Source organism: Pleurodeles waltl, chromosome 9, assembly GCF_031143425.1.
Source record: "Pleurodeles waltl isolate 20211129_DDA chromosome 9, aPleWal1.hap1.20221129, whole genome shotgun sequence".
Classification (NCBI taxonomy): domain Eukaryota; kingdom Metazoa; phylum Chordata; class Amphibia; order Caudata; family Salamandridae; genus Pleurodeles; species Pleurodeles waltl.
The window spans coordinates 565097487-565113774 of NC_090448.1; the positions used below are offsets into that span (position 1 = coordinate 565097487).

Here is a 16288-nt window from a genome sequence, read left to right on the forward strand (position 1 = left end):
CAGAGGGTGGCCTGGGGTTCACTCCTGCACTGGAGTTCGGTTCCTTCTGGTCCTGGGGGCTGCGGGTGCAGTGTTGGTTACAGGCGTCGGGTCCCTTGTTACAGGCAGTCTCGTTCAGGCGGGAGCCTCTGGATTTCCTCTGCAGACGTCACTGTGGGGACTCGGGGGGTCAACTCTGGCTACTCACGGGCTCGCAGTCGCCCGGGTGTTGGTTTTCCGCAGGTCGAGCCGGGGGTGTTGGGTGCATAGTAGAAAGTCTCACACTACCGGCGGGAAACGTGAAGTCCTTGAAGTAGTTTCTTAGTTGCAAGAAAGTTGCAGATGGTTGAACAGAGCCACTGTTCACTGGAGTTTCTTGGTCCTTGGGTGCAGGGCAGTCCTCTGAGGCTTCAGAGGTCGCTGGTCCCTGTCGAATGCGTCGCTGTTGCAGTTTTCTTCGAAGTTGGGTTGGGTTGGGGCCAAAGCAGTTGTTGTCTCCGTCTTCACTGCAGGGTTTCAGGTCAGCAGTCCTTCTTCTTTAGGTTGCAGGAATCTGTTTTCCTGGGTTCTGGGGTGCCCCTAAATACGGAATTTAGGGGTGTGTTTAGGTCTGGGAGGGCAGTAGCCAATGGCTACTGTCCTTGAGGGTGGCTACACCCTCTTTGTGCCTCCTCCCTGAGGGGAGGGGGGGCATATCCCTATTCCTATTGGGGGAATCCTCCAAAACCAATATGGAGGATTTCTAAAGGCAGGGGCCACCTCAGCTCAGGGCACCTTAGGGGCTGTCCTGACTGGTGGGTGACTCCTCCTTGTTTTTCTCATTATCTCCCCTGGACTTGCCACCAAAAGTGGGGGCTTTGTCCAGGGGCGGGCATCTCCACTAGCTGGAGTGCCCTGGGGCATTGTAACACGAAGCCTGAGCCTTTGAGGCTCACTGCTAGGTGTTACAGTTCCTGCAGGGGGGAGGTGTTAAGCACCTCCACCCAGAGTAGGCTTTTGTTTCTGTCCTCAAAGAGTACAAAGGCGGTCACCCCAGGGGGTCAAAAACTCGTCTCTCAGCAGCAGGCTGGCACAGACCAGTCAGTCCTGCACTGAAGGATTGGGTAAAATACAGGGGACATCTCTAAGATGCCTTCTGTGTGCATTTTATAATAAAACCAACACTGGCATCAGTGTGGGTTTATTATTCTGAGAAGTTTGATACCAAACTTCCCAGTATTCAGTGGAGCCATTATGGAGCTGTGGAGTTTGTTTTTGACAAACTCCCAGACCATATACTTAATATGGCCACAATGTACTTACAATGTCTAAGAACAGACTTAGACACTGTAGGGGCATATTGCTCATGCATCTATGCCCTCACCTGTGGTATAGTGCACCCTGCCTTAGGGCTGTAAGGCCTGCTAGAGGGGTGACTTACGTATGCCACAGGCAGTATTTTGTGGGCATGGCATCCTGAGGGGGATGCCATGTCGACTTTGCCTTTTTCTCCCCACCAACACACACAATCTGCAATGGCAGTGTGCATGTGTTAGGTGAGGGGTCCCTTAGGGTGGCACAACATATGCTGCAGCCCTTATGGACCTTCCCTGGTCACAGGGCCCTTGGTACCACTGGTACCTATTACAAGGGACCTATCTGTGTGCCAAGGGTGTGCCAATTGTGGAAACAATGGTACATTTTTAGTGAAAAAACACTTGTGCTGGGGCCTGGTTAGCAGGGTCCAAGCACACTTCTCAGTCAAGTCAGCATCAGTATCAGGAAACAAGTGGGGGGGTAACTGCAACAGGGAGCCATTTCCTTACAACGTGTTTAGAGCCACGCTGGAGAGGTCCGTACCAAGTGGTCCTGACAACAACAACAGCTGTGAAGTGTGAAGGACTCCCGAACTGGATACACGTGAGCCATACAAAGAGGGTGGTATGTCCGCAAGATCATGAAGAAGTGTTATAGAGAGCACCAACAGCAGCGAAACAGGTTGCCGCACCTGAACCAGAAAAAGAGCCAAGAGAGCCTGAAATTGAGTCAGAGCTTGTGGAAGATGGTTCTATTACCCCCTAAAAAAGAGACAAGAGTGAAGAATTACAGGAGGATGCGGAAAAATCAATCTTAACGGATACAGCAGGAGAGTCTAGCTCAGCAGAGGTTCTCCCAGAAGCAGATGATGCTGAAAAACAGAGCAAGTGCCAGACCAAGAGGGGGGAAAAGAGTTGAGACGGATCAAAGTCAAAGTGATCCGACTCCTCCTGAGCCCATTGCAGGTCCATCAAGATAAAACACCAGAGAGGAAGAAAAAGAGAAGAGTCCAATCCTGAGAAAAATATTGACAGAAGGATCAAGAAAAGGAGATAATTGGCCTGAGTCGCAGATAGGGAAGAGGAAAGAATTGGTCATAAATGAAATAACGGAGGAAGAAGTAGATACTACGAGAAAAGAAGAATTGAGTGAAGGAGAATTAAGTCGTGATCTAAAGTTGAAAAGAAAGAATAGCAACTCGAAGTTACGCAGGTCCTGAATGTGCGTATGCAACTACCAATGAATGGCGACACAAGTTTATGTCTTTTTGTTTTGATAGAGAAGTTCTGAGTCAGTACTTTGATATAACCTGAAGGTGATCCAGAAGCTGAATTGTTGAGCTAATCTGGAGAAACCTTAAAGAGGCCGTTGAAAATAAACCGGAAGGGACATTGATAACTTGATTTGACATTAAAAAACGGATGTGACAAGCTGCTAATCGATTTTTGACAAAGGAAAAGGGGTTCCGAGTGTAAAACTGAACCGTGAGAGAAGATTTTTTTCTTCTCTTCCAAGAGGATGGTATGGGACATGTTATTTCGGGATAATTTTGCCAAAGATTTATCAGATAGCTGACTTAAAGACGTTTCCGAAATTGACTGAATTACATCATAAGTGATAGAGGAGGGAAACCTCTTCTGCAGTTTCGGGAGATATCTTTGGTGCAGTGATTCCTTCTGTAGGAGTCATACTGAATTTGATCAAGATACGAAAGTTGTCTACTATTGTGGATAACATGCTGACAAATTCTACAGGGGCAATACTCCTGATAGATACCGAATTAGCTGCGGCTAGAGCTATGACGCTTCAAAATCGGCTTGCTTTAAACATCCTTTTAGCAAAAGACGGCAGAGTCTGTAAAATGATTAACTCTACGCATTGTTGTTCCTATATTCCAGATAACAGTAAGGAGATAAGAGGCTTACTTACTAACCTGACTAACTCAAGTAAGGATTTGAAGGAACTGAAGGAACCAGGTGTTTGGGAAAAGGTTGGAAAAGGATTGGCTCCAGTGGGAAATTGGCTTAGTAACATTTGGAATGGGGTATTATTAAAAATCATACGGGGAATATTAATTGTGATTGCTTGCAAATTAGGATTATGGGGTTCGTGTAAATTGTGTCAGAAGATTAAATTGAGAAAGTCTAAAAGAAGAACAAACAGGGAAAGAATCTATAGGGAAGACTTGAGGAGAAGGCAAAATACAGAAGAGACAGTTGTGAAATTATGGCAAAGAATGGTGTAATGACAGTCATCAGAGGAGGGACTGTTGAAGCAGATATGTTAATTAGAAATTATTAATGAATGTTTATGCATTTTGATTAACAAGAAAATGATAGACAAATTTAAATATAGAAAAATGTATGTGCACGTTTAAAAATGTGCCAACGAAGAGTGGCTACCAACTTACACGAGTTGTACTAAAATGATTTTAAAATGTGTGAAATATTGAAAATTTGCAATAACAATGTAGTAATGTGTCATATTAAGATGTATAAGGTATGTTTTGCATTATATTGTAGAGCTAACGTAGCCAACGTTGTGGCCTAGTTTTGCCAGGCCTCAAGCAGCAGCGGAATAACCATGCACTGTAGAGAAGCTAATGTGTTGAACTGACCCTGACCTACTCTATGTTAATAAAGTCTGCTTAGCAAGATTTTTCTGCAATATACCGACAGACAGGAGATGAGGGAATAAATATTGCAACATAGTGTGTGGAGCAGGTTAGATGTACTTTCCAAGGACTCGAACAATAGAGACACTGACTGGAGAAGAAGATGCAACATTTTCGATACCTGATGAGCCGGATGATGAGGACATCGTACTGTGAACCAATCGACAACATGAGAGCGACGAAATATAAGAATTCATAGATTTGAAGAATTTAATGTATTGGACAGCGTCACATATGGCGATTAATTGACCAATTAGGAATTAGGGGATGGACTGGGCAATTTTGATATAATGACGTGACAGAAGGGGAGAATTCAGAGATGTTAGGGGCAGATGTCGGAGGAGAGACATTATCCCAAATTTGATGATATTGGGGGAGAAGAGATTCTAGACTTTGTCATTAGGCTCATGCTCTTGAGAGCCTGCTGCATTGCTGATCGATTGATGACCTGAAGACGAAGACTGACTTTGTTGCTGATCCATTCCGTGGATAGGTAGCTATGACAATGTGACTGTTAACTTTTGCGCCTTTCTTTCTAGGTACCAACTGCGCTGTCTAAATAGTTTTTCTCTTAGCTATATGTTTTTTCAAATTCAGGCTCTAAATTGTTTTCGCATGAAGTCCCACATGCTAATCTGGGTTAGGTAGGGTTCTTTTGAGTGACGTTAACAGAGACAAAGGATTGACAAACTGATTGCTGAACTCTGCTATTAATGTTGATATATTTCTCTTTGTTGGCTTATGTTGAAGCATTAGAGCATATGTTTTCTCAAGTTCTGATTAGATTATGTTATTGGTGGTCACTAATGAACTAATTCTGAGCTGATTGAATAAAGTTTGAATTCACCGTATGGATCAGTATTGTAACAAATAGGGAAATAAAAATTCTTAAAACGTATATTGAGTCGTGGTTATTCATGAATTGTTGACATTATCAACTGATGATTAATGTTTTTATTAGTGGTTATTGATTTGTATATTGATTATTAATGAACATTGATTACTACATAGCTAGGATACTCATGTGAATCAAAAGGTTCAGCGGCCTATACTCGTCCCCTTGTAAGTTTACTTATTAAGGACCATGCGCTGTAGCACAGTCAAAGTGTGCGTGCTTCCCCGCCACAACATGTTCTGTATATTGGAACTCTCTAGTTAGTCAGTGAACTTCCCTAAGAGTTCATTGTAAATAGTGCCCTATTTGCGTCTATAGAATGGATAGTTAAATATCATAGTTGGCTGCAGTGCATATTTGCAACACATATATGCTCAAAGCTGGGGCCCCGCTCAAGGTTTGCTGAGGCAGCATGGATTGCACCCGAGCAAAGAAGGAGAGTGTCCCATGCATTGAGCCCTCACACAACAGACTAGCCAGGCATTCTGATTCAATACGGCCCAAAGACAAGAGAAAAGTTGTTACCAGTGACTGGTTGAGCACCGCATATAGAAGGAGTTTGAATGCACCTTCTCTTTAAAATGTTATATAAGCATTAACAAGAAGGTAATTGGTTACTTGTCAACTGCCAGTGCTGATGAAGCCTGCAATTCTAGAGAGACCGAAATGCATTGCCCGCTTATTTCTTTGGAGGAGCAAACATGGGTTGAACTTCCAAAAATGTTCACTTTGGGGAAGTGTGTGTGATTTGGTACGAATAGATTTCATGTGTTCCTTTCCCTTGCTAACTCCATTGGGATTATGGATTTCTAAAGTGTAAATATAAACACCATCTATCATTTCCAAAAATTGTGGTTGGGACAGGCAAGAAATGACCACAGAATATGTATATGTTTTTTGTGATTATACGTCAATTTGTTTGTGAATATTCATTTTGTTCATTTGTGATGGTCTATACGTATTATTATTTTTTTACAATTTTACACTATTAAACATCCCTGAATGCATAATCAAAGAATAAATACGATATATGGTATTTGGCAGTTACTTTAATATATTTAGCTTTATACAATTTATGGTTGTGAGTTGCAAACAAATACATGTTGTTTTGCACATGTAAGCCAATAGTATAAATAGTTTTCTGTGTTCCCTAATTCTTTATGGTCAATTTATAAAGAATAGGGCACACTCTGCATTGAGTTTTAGTGCCCGGATAATGAAATAAAACCCCATATCTATTTCACTTTGTAAGCCTGGCCTGACCTTTCACTATTAGGCCTAAATGGGATTAAAATATATATTTTCCACCTCCACTTAGGAAAGAACTAAAAAAGACCTTTTTATTCCCTGCTTAGTTTCCAAAATCTGACATAAGCCAACAAATAACTTTGTAAAGGTCAATGGGTGTTAACTGCTGAGCACTTAGCAAGGATAACCAAGCTGGCAGTGGACAGAAACAGTTGACAGAACAAAGGGCAGCTTTAACACTGCCTGTTTTAACTTGGAGATGCCAAGGTTAGTTTTTTCTATTTATTCTCAGCACCCTTCTAGACAGACAGTCCCAAGTCACAATAGGAGGAAAAAACAGTTCTGTCACATGTTATACTTCAAGAGTGGGAATACACATCTTTGGATGGGAGACTTAACCCTAGAAAAGAGGACACTGGATTGCCTTTGACCCAGGAGAGGCCAAGAGGTGTTAACTGCTGACCACTTAACAGGGATTAGCTACCTGGGATGGGCAGGTACAGTTGGCAGAACAAAATGGAAGCTTTTTCACTAACTCTTTAGACTTTGAGATGCAAAGGAGACAGTCAGGCTCCAACCGCAGTAGGAGGGGAAACGGTTTTATGACACTGCCATGTAGAGAAGTGGACAAGAACCCAAAGATAGGCCTGTCTGGTGGTAGCTGGGTCTTGCCATCTTGAAACAGGAGCTCCTGGGTAACTCTCCAGAAAGGAAAAGAGTATGTGCTGCAAAAAGAGGTGAGGGCACTGCGAGAAAATTGTTCTACTGGGTAGTAGAATTCCTCCAATAACTAGCTAGTGCACAGGATAAATCTAGCAACTCCACATCAACCTCCGAAGAACATTCCTGGACCTAGGAAGACAACAACAAAAGAGTAAGGCTCTGCTGGAAAGACAATTATGCCTTCTGTCTCCTGATGGGAAAATGACTCTCACAAGGACCCCTGAATCTTGCTAGCACCCTGGCTGGCCTCCTGTTTACCTGCTTCAGGGGCACAAAACAAAGGAGTCCTGACTTTAAGAAAGCCCAGCTGACTAGAAAGGACTAGATCCTGCAGGAGACCTGGCTGGAGAGAGAGCTGGTGCCCAGAAGCCTGCCCTGAGGATCGAGGGGCAGCAGGACTGATCAGATTAATGTTTTCCAGCAGCTGGAAAATAAGGCTGAAGGTAAAACCTTTGACTAGGACAACCAGTTTGTTGTATCCGACCTCCGCTTCACTGTGGGCAGCATGAAATTGCACTTAGGTTCAACTCCAGTATGAACTGTTGTTTTTCCAGAGGGCGTGACTTTTTCTAAGTGCTCCTTACCTTAAATGATTAACAATGCATACAAATGGTTTCACTTAACCTATTTTAATAATATTGGTGTTATTTTGCTCATAAAATTGTATATATTTTTGTAAATTGGTCCAAGAAGTTTCTGGGTTGTGTTCTGTACTTTGAAATTGTTGGCATTGCTTGAACTTAGTACACACTTGTCTGGGGACTGCCTGCTGTTTGTGCCAGAGCTTTCAGGAGTTGAAAAGATTATCTCAGAACTGAGTTCTGACCTAACCAGAGTGGGTTTATTGAGTCTGTAGGAGTACTTCTCTCCCAAATTAACCCCATTTCTGACAAACAGTAAAGTGCCAACAACTGATCCTACCCAGGTACTGACTAACCCAGTCTCCATAGAAAATATATGAGGGATCATTCACAAATAAGTGTATTTCTTACAAACAATAGTCATCAAGCGAGCACTGTCCGCTTAGGGAGAGCTATTTTTTTAAGAGAAACCTTTTAAAGTTTGCATTTGCTTTTAAGTGTATTAGGTGGCAACTACAGCAATCCACTGTTTGTCCAGTACCATGAGAACTTAAAATAAAAATTTTAACTTAAAAGGACCACCTTTACATGCTTGCTCTTTTCAACCAAACTTTTGAAATATGCTTGTCTCATACCCTCATAACTTACAAAGCAGCAACGCCTTTATCATTTAGTATGGGTTCTTAGGTCGTGGTATATTAGGCTGCTTTGTATGCTAAGCTACTTGTATGTGAAAGGAACACCTCAAAGAGTGGTCTAGTGTGGTAAACCCAAATTAATGTAGTACATAAACCATTAGAAAAGCAAATCAAGTTGGCCCAAAGCCTGTATAAAAGAAGTATCTTAAGCATTTTTTAAATATAGAGGATCTCTTCATTCCTCAGGGAAGGCGCAGCGTCTTCATTAATTTGGTCTAGTTCTTATAACTGCCGGTCTCTCTCTACCAGATTATCCCACTCTTGTATCATTGGATGTGCATTTCATAAAGCAAGACTTCTGAGGTGATCGCTCAAGAATGAAGAGTTAGGCAGACCCTTCCCTCAGCAAGACAAGAACACCTAATTTCTACTCCCTATATTAGTTTTCTTCCTCATCAGTCATCATTGCTTTAGCTACACTTTCAAAGCTGCCAAGGTTTCAGATTGCTACGTGTGACATTTTCACGATTTCAGTTTAATTATGAGTGACATTTCAACAACCATGAGTGACACTTTTTCATGAACAAAATGAAGTCCATGGAAACACATAAATATTTGAAATTACACCCACTTAACCACCAAAATATTGATGGAAAAAAAAAAAAAAAGCATTTGCAATGCAAATGTTCTCCCATTTGTGAGAGCTAGAGTTGGCGTTATTAGTGACAATGTATTTTACCTATGTGTTTTGGTTTGGAGTGCAGTGGGGTTATGCCAGGTGCCACAGCAACACTCTCAGGCCTGTCGCTGCAGGAGAGAGGACATGACAAGGCCGCCATCTTGGGAGTGTTTTTGCCTCATTCTTACAGACAGTCTGTGATACCGTAGAGATGCAACAGTTTCTAGTGTTTACCTTAAACTTTATAGAATCAAACAAGCTCAAAAGAGGCACCTTTGTGGCATTTAACCTGGAAAATGAGGGGGCCAAGACAGTGAGGAGCAAAGAAAAGGGGGCAGCCATATATTTCTGTATGTAAAAAGAGTTATTCCTCTACATTGGCAATACCAGCCTAACTATTAAAAACATTGACTGTATACAAAGAGAATAACAGAAGAGGCATCTTAACTTAAAATGAATTATAGCAATTCTGTTAAGAATGGTACATGTTTTGCAGTGTTATGAAAGGGCAGAACCTGTATTACCAAACATTTTTTTTTTTTTTTTAAAGAAAAAAAAATAATAATAATAAATAGTCATTCCCAGACAGCCAGATCACACACCAAAGAACCCTAGGGGACTGGATGTGGCATAAGGGCCACAGCTCCCGAACTCGGAGCAGGAGAACACAGTTTGAGTCCGGTGATTCTGGGCTGATCACTTAATCTCCCTTTTCTACCAAAAACGAATGTATTCTTGTCTAATGTAATCGGTGCTCATGTAAAGCGCTGTAATACCTTTGTATCGAGTTCACGCTATATAAAACTGCAACAAAAATAAAGGTGCTCCAATACGTATGTGTTGCGCTAACTAAACTCTATTTGAAGAGACCCAATTTACATCAAAAGGCTAGATGTTTTTTGCTATCAAGCTTGAGGCTGTGAAGTGCTTGGGTCTGGAGTCACTACTCCTTTTCCATCATTCTGGAGATGACAGCTTTTGCCAACTTTTTGCCTAGAACTAACCTATGTGCTTGGTTGCTGACCCTCCGGAGGTTATCAAGAGCACGTTCTAACGCCTAGAGTTAAGCTCTACTCAAGACAGTTGGCTAATGCACCCACTGCAGAGGTCTTGACAGAACGAGAACGTCATAGATTACAATCCTGACATAGCATTTTCACCTCTTCATCTCAGCAAGGTCGATGCAAATGAATTATAGTGATTTTGCTAAGAATGCAACTGGCTTTGCAGCGCTATTAAATGGCAGAACCTGTATTACCCAACACTATATTTAAAAAAAGAAAAAGTTATTTTCAGACTGCCCCAACATGCACCAGAGAAAGAACTCAACTCTAGGTGAGAGGATGTGGCGTAAGGGCCAGTGCTGCTGACTTTGGAGATGGGGAACACGGTTGGAGTCTCTGTGCCGGCTCAACATCCTATAATTCTGGGCAAATCTCTTCATCTCCCCTTGCTACCAGAAATGAATGTGTTCATGTGTAATGTAACTGGTGCTCATGTAAAGTGCGGTAATACCTTTGTATCAAGTTTGAGTTATATAAAACTGCAAAACAAACAAAAAAGCGCTCCAATACCTTTGTGCTGAGTTTGCGCTACATAAAACTGTAACAAAAAAAAATAAAAAAATAGAAAAGACCCCGCAGACACTGCAAAGAAACAGCAAGAAGCCAGAAACCAAGGAAGAAGAAGAAACATAACACCATGAGTGAAGCGGTTAGGCAAAAGAAATAATAGTGGGCTGACATGATGCTATCTGGCCTATCGTGCAATAACCCTTGTAACAGGGTCAGTCTCCAAGATGGTAACAAAACAGCCTCAAGGTGGGACAAATGTAAAGCATTTACCAACAACATCAAGGTACTGAAAGGCAGGCTCAGGAACAAATGAAAGTGATGGGTGTGGTTAAAGTCCATAGAATAGATTACAACAGGTCAAAAACCAGCGCTTGTGCGCTGCTATGCTCGACCTAACAATGCCAATATTTTTTTGCATGTGTGGTAGTGTCAGTCTGAACATAAAGCAGACAGAACGGTTGTTTCCCCTCGCTGCTGTAAGAGGCATTACCCTCTTGTTCCTAGCCTTTATAACTTCCTCCCTTTTAGTGGGACAAGGCACAAGCCCCCTCTTACTTTATTACTCTTTCACCACTGCTGCTTTCAGAACACTCCACTTTCCACACTTCTCCCTGCTTCCTCTCTCTCTCTCTGGGCCCGCCGCTCCGCTACAGGTCAGACAGCTGTAAATTAAATATTCACAACATTCACAGACCTGTCAGTTGCGGCCGTGACTAGTCCTGCAGCACGCGCCACCAGAGGCTGTCAGATTCTTTTGTATAGTTGTGATTATTTCATCATGATAAACCAGCCTCTGCAATGACTGCGAATAATCACTGGCCAATGAATGTCGCCAGCCACGCATCAACGAGGCACGCCACGGGTGACCTATGTAATTACTTCAGTGGCAAGGCAGGCAGCAGCAAACTAAAACAAGCATTTGCGATGCACTAGGGTCTCGCATTTGTCGGAGTTACAGCTATTCCCAGTTGTAAACTCCCAACCGGATTTTTCTTGCTTTAAAAGAAAAAAAATAGCATGATCCGCTGCTACAGTTCACTCGTAATAATACCTATCGGCAAAAGTGCAATTATGAACGTAACCGGCAAAAGTGCAATTAACTGTGTAACAAGATCGATAGTATGCAAATCGCTTGACTTCTTCCCAGCAAGATCGCGCTGCAAAAATAGAGAAAAAGTAGTCCACCAACCTGACGGGAAACAGCGAGCCTCGCATGTTTTCTGTACTTGGTAGCTGCGCTCGAGGAGGGCTAACCACAGGAAAAGGCATGACGTATGCGTGCCTTCCACTAATCAAAGCAAGCTGATTCTAACAGGCAAGCCAACGTGCCAATGAAAGACACTGATGTGATGTCGATGGGGCTCCGAGCCCTTTTCTAATACCTAAAGCGTCTCGCTAGCGATACGCATGCGCAGGCTCGACCCTAAAAAAACAAAGTGCCCCCCGGGCCGACGTGACCCACTCCTGACTAAGCATTGATTCAAAACTTACATTGTACAGTAACTCTGCAGTACAGCAATCTCATACTCTGCCAGGTAGAGCAGCGCACGGTATAGGCACCGCTGCTTGCTCATCAGTACTTGGCCACTGCTTTCCATCCAACGTCTCTCTCTCTGCCTCAGTGTGCCGCTGCTGTCAAGGAGGCGCTATAAATACGTGCCTTTGAATTTTAGCGCAGTGATGAGGACCACCACATTAAAATGCATTAATCTCACCTCTGATGCGTCGTACTTGACAGGGCTGCACTTTTCTCTGCCTCTCCTCTCATCCATGACTGGCTTCTCACTCCTCTTCACTTTGGCTCTAATGAGCAGCAGAAGCACATTAATGGAAAGTTTTAAGATCCTGCTGTCGCTAATAATACAGCACACTACTTGAGTGGTAAGAAGTTGTACAGAAACAGTTGTAGACTATGTCTTTATTGATGCGTTCCTATGTCTGGCGAGCACCTCGCCCGTTTTTCTTTGATGTATATATCCATGTGGTTTAGATATCTAGTATGGTCTGATATCCGAAACCAACAACCTCTATTCAAATGATACGATAGGGAGTTGGTGTCTTTACGGGAACTACTTACACCCCAACCCCCCACGTTGTTATTGTGGTCCTGTCTATCACAGTTTCTCGTACCCGATCCATCCTTACCTTCCATTATCCAAGTGCCACAGGGCTAACGCATCACACTCGCAGCAAAATAACCTACTTGATACAGGACTTCCGGGATTGATGGTGCATGTCCGTGATATTTTGGATCCCCGGCCAGCAACGACAAAGAGGAGGAAGGTTTCCGGAGTGAAAACAGAAAAAATACTATCAGTGTCCAAATGGCGGCCATGCTGGAGGGAGGCGGAAACATTGGCGTTTGCTGCACTTACACGTTTCTTGCAGTGCCAGAGAGGAACGTGCTTGCAAACAAAATATCTTGGAAGGAAAAGGTGTTCCGTTTGCTGCAGTAACAGTTCCGCCTACAAATAGGGGAACTAAATGACGTCTATCTCCGGACAGCAATTGCAGCTTGACTTTAGATCAAGCAGGGGATAAAGTGCATGAAGTAGTATGGGGATTCAATGTCAGGACTGGAGGCTTCGGATTATGCTTCTCTTCACTTTACTGACAAACACAGCAGCCAATAAAAGTGTAAGAATTCAAAAAACTACAAATCCCATGAACCCCAGTCCACTAATCATGGGTCTATACTGTCCATAAATAGCCTGAATGCTATAGTCCTTCCTCTTTCTTTGCTGCTCCAGCAGCCAGATAAGTGAAGTGCGCTAATTCTACGTCAGGATCGGAGGCTCAGATTATGATTCTCTTTCTATGCTTTATTTTCAAATAGCCGCCAATAGGAGAAGGTATTGTTAAAAGAAAAACATATCCCAGCATTCATAGTATGTACAAGATAACCATAGAGAACAGAGTATATAAACCGAAGAGGCTAAAGAACTTCCTCTTTCTTTGCTGCTTCCACAGCCAGCTAAGTACATTTATCTTGTCTTTGAGCTTTGTGACTCGCGCTGTGTTTGCTATACGTGCGCCGCTAATTGTGGAGCGGGAGTGTGTCGGGTCTTTCCCCGACTCGGAGAAATTTTCTCAGAGGGTTGAGGCGGATCGGCGGCCTTTTTGTCTGTCGCGCGTGCGTTTCGTTTCAAATTAAACGCGCGGACAGAGAATGGGAAGGTGCAAGTGCCGCATATCGCCCGGCAACGCTCCCTGAAGCTTTTTAAGGCAATTTGGGCGATCGCTCTTCCTGGTTTGTGCCGGACCGCCTCTTCCTTACTCCCGGACGCCCTGGTATCACGCTGTGACCAGGGTTGTACAAATTGGATTAGGCGCTGCCTAGAGTGCTGCAGGCTGGCTCCCTCCACACTTTAAATCATTATAGAGCAGTGTTTTGCGTTTAATATGCTGCTTTCAGCCTGCTGGGGTTTGCACTCCCCCTGACTGTAGTCTTGTACTACCCAGAATCCACGTTTTACACGTGACAGAGATACCCAGAATCCACGTTTTTACACGTGGCAGAGATAATATGGCCCAATCATATTCTTATGAGGACGAAGAGTATTTTGGGGGTGAGCCCCCCTTTTTTGATGAGAATCTGGCGGGCGCGCTGGACAATACCGTGCAGCTCTCGGTAAATAAGGCATTGGCAAACGCTCTGGGGCCTCTCACCCATCATTTTGAGAGCTTTGCACGCCAAAAAGGTTGGTTGCCCCACATTGCGTCTTCGGAGGAAGCGCTACCAGAACAGCCCTCTACCTCCAAAGGTAAGGCTAAAGCCAAGACTTGGGCCCACTCTGACATTTTCAGGAAATTGGCCTCCTCCATTCAAAAGGAGCACAGTTATAGCTCCTCCCAAGCGCAAGACGCTTATGGTTCAGACTCAGACCAGTCGTCCTCCAAATCGTCATCCGGGTCTGATTCTGAGGAGGATCTCGGAGCCCGGCCGAGCGCGAGCAAACGCAAGAAGTCGGAGTCTACAAAAGCCCCGCCTCCCAAAGCCCCTTGTGTATTGACCTTCAGCCCGGAGGAGATCGTCCACCCCCACTCTTCAAGCTGGGTTCCTCCGCCCGAGGTGGCAGAATACCTCCAAAATCATATCAGGGCAGGTTTCGATAAGGACGTGAGGGCCAGGCTTCGCGCGGAGTGCCCTCGCCCAGACTTGGAGGGTAAGGTCACAGATACACCGGATGTGGATCCTACGATGGTCACCTTCTTAAAGAAATGGGCGAAGGACCCCAAAAAGGGCCTCGACCGGGTTGGCGCTCTTGCCAAGACAAGCTACTTGACCTCTCGGGCCCTCTAGCAAAGATCTTGGAGATGGCTTTCGTGGCCAAGGAGTCTTAGTCCCCTATCGATCCTAACATCCTGGTAGGGTGGGCTCAGCGAGCCATTTGCCACCTAGGCAATGCCAACATGGCTTTATCAACAGAAAGGAGACGCTCTATCCTGATGAGAATAGACCCTCAGCTCCCTGAGCTCGCCACCTCAGAAGCGGGCCCTGTGGCCCAGGGACTCCTGTTCGGGGCCCCCTTCATTAAGGATTTTGCCAAGTTTCCTGCAACCTTCAACACCATGGATAAGGCACAACTGTCGCTCAAAAAAGTCTTCAGGGAGACTCTTTTTCGGAGGGCCGGACGTCTGCGGGGTCGCTCGTCTGGCCGCTCCTATTACCAAGGCCCCAGACGAGATGCCCTCTCCAGGGGCCGTGGATACTACAAAGAGCAACAAGCAAGCTCCACCTTCTATCCCTCGCGTCCCCGAGGAGGTAGGGGCCGGTACCGCAAGAACTCATACAGAGCTCAGCAAGGGGATACCCAGGATCACACCAATTCAGGTGAGAATAATCCACCCTTCTGAGGTAGTTCTTGGGGGCAGGGTTCAAACTTGTTTGACGGAGTGGCAAAAGTTATCCAGGGACCCCTGGCTGTTACAGACCGTTCAAGGGTTCAGATTGGAATTTTACCAGACCCCTTATCACAAGCCCCCCGCCGCTTCCCCATTTTTCCCATCCCGATATCGACATCATAGACTTGGAGGTTCAAGCGCTCCTCAAGAAGGGTGCTATTTGCCGAACTGTTCCCCATCCCAGGGGTTTCCTAAGCCCCATTTTTCTAGTAGACAAGAAGGGGGGAGGATCGCGTTTGGTCCTAAATCTCAAGGAATTCAACGCATGGCTGGTCTACAGACATTTCAAGATGGAAGGAATCCATCTTCTCAGGGATATACTGCAAGAAGCAGATTGGTTAGTGCGGCTAGACCTAAAGGACGCTTATCTAAGCGTTCCTATTTTCCTGCCTCACCGGCGTTTCCTTCAGTTTCTCTGGCAGGGCCAGTGCTTCGAGTTTCAAGTACTCCCTTTTGGGCTTTCCTCCGCTACTCGGTGCTTCACCGAGGTGATGAGGCCTGTGGTGGAATCCCTTCGCGCAAGGGGTGTGCGTCTGATAGTTTACCTCGACAACCTGATCATTATGGCTCAGGACCCCCTTATCCTGCAGGTCCACTTGTCTTGGACGATCCAGCTTCTCCAGGATCTGGGTTTCATAATCAACCAACCCAAGTCTTGTCTCCGTCCGTCCCAACAGATCGAGTTTCTGGGCTTCAAGATAGACTCGGTGACAGCTCAGTTGATCCATCCTCCTCTGAAGGTGCACAATATCAAGAAGGAATTGCGCCTACTTTTATCCAGACAGAAAGTATCATTGAGGAGTTTAGCCAGGACGGTGGGTCTTTTATCCTCCTCAATCCAGGCTATTTTCCCTGGTCCCCTAAATTACAGAGCCCTCCAACGGCTCAAGATTTCTCACCTCCAGAATGGCTTGTCTTATACGGACTTAGTTCCTCTGAATCTAGAGGTCTGCTCGGAGATAACCTGGTGGTTAGAGCACATGGAGGCCTGGAATCGGAGACATTTTCTCAGAGGGTTGAGGCGGATCGGCGGCCTTTTTGTCTGACGCGCGTGTGTTTCGTTTCGAATTAAACGCGCGGACAGAGAACGGGAAGG

At 44.6% G+C, this 16288-nt stretch overlaps 1 protein-coding gene across 4 annotated transcripts in view; it reads right to left on the reverse strand.

The window, feature by feature from the left end:
- Positions 1-12891, reverse strand: part of CCDC97 (coiled-coil domain containing 97) — a 92790-nt gene extending 79899 nt beyond the window's left edge. For 2 of the 4 annotated variants that reach the window (XM_069207532.1, XM_069207531.1), the window contains exon 1: positions 12433-12575. In XM_069207532.1, the coding sequence (XP_069063633.1) occupies positions 12433-12439 (7 nt within the window). In that variant the 5' untranslated portion in view covers positions 12440-12575. Of the gene's footprint in view, positions 1-12002; positions 12091-12432 lie in introns of all 4 variants that reach the window. The other 2 variants (XM_069207533.1, XM_069207534.1) reach the window with 2 other exon arrangements.
- Positions 12892-16288: the final 3397 nt, after the last annotated feature.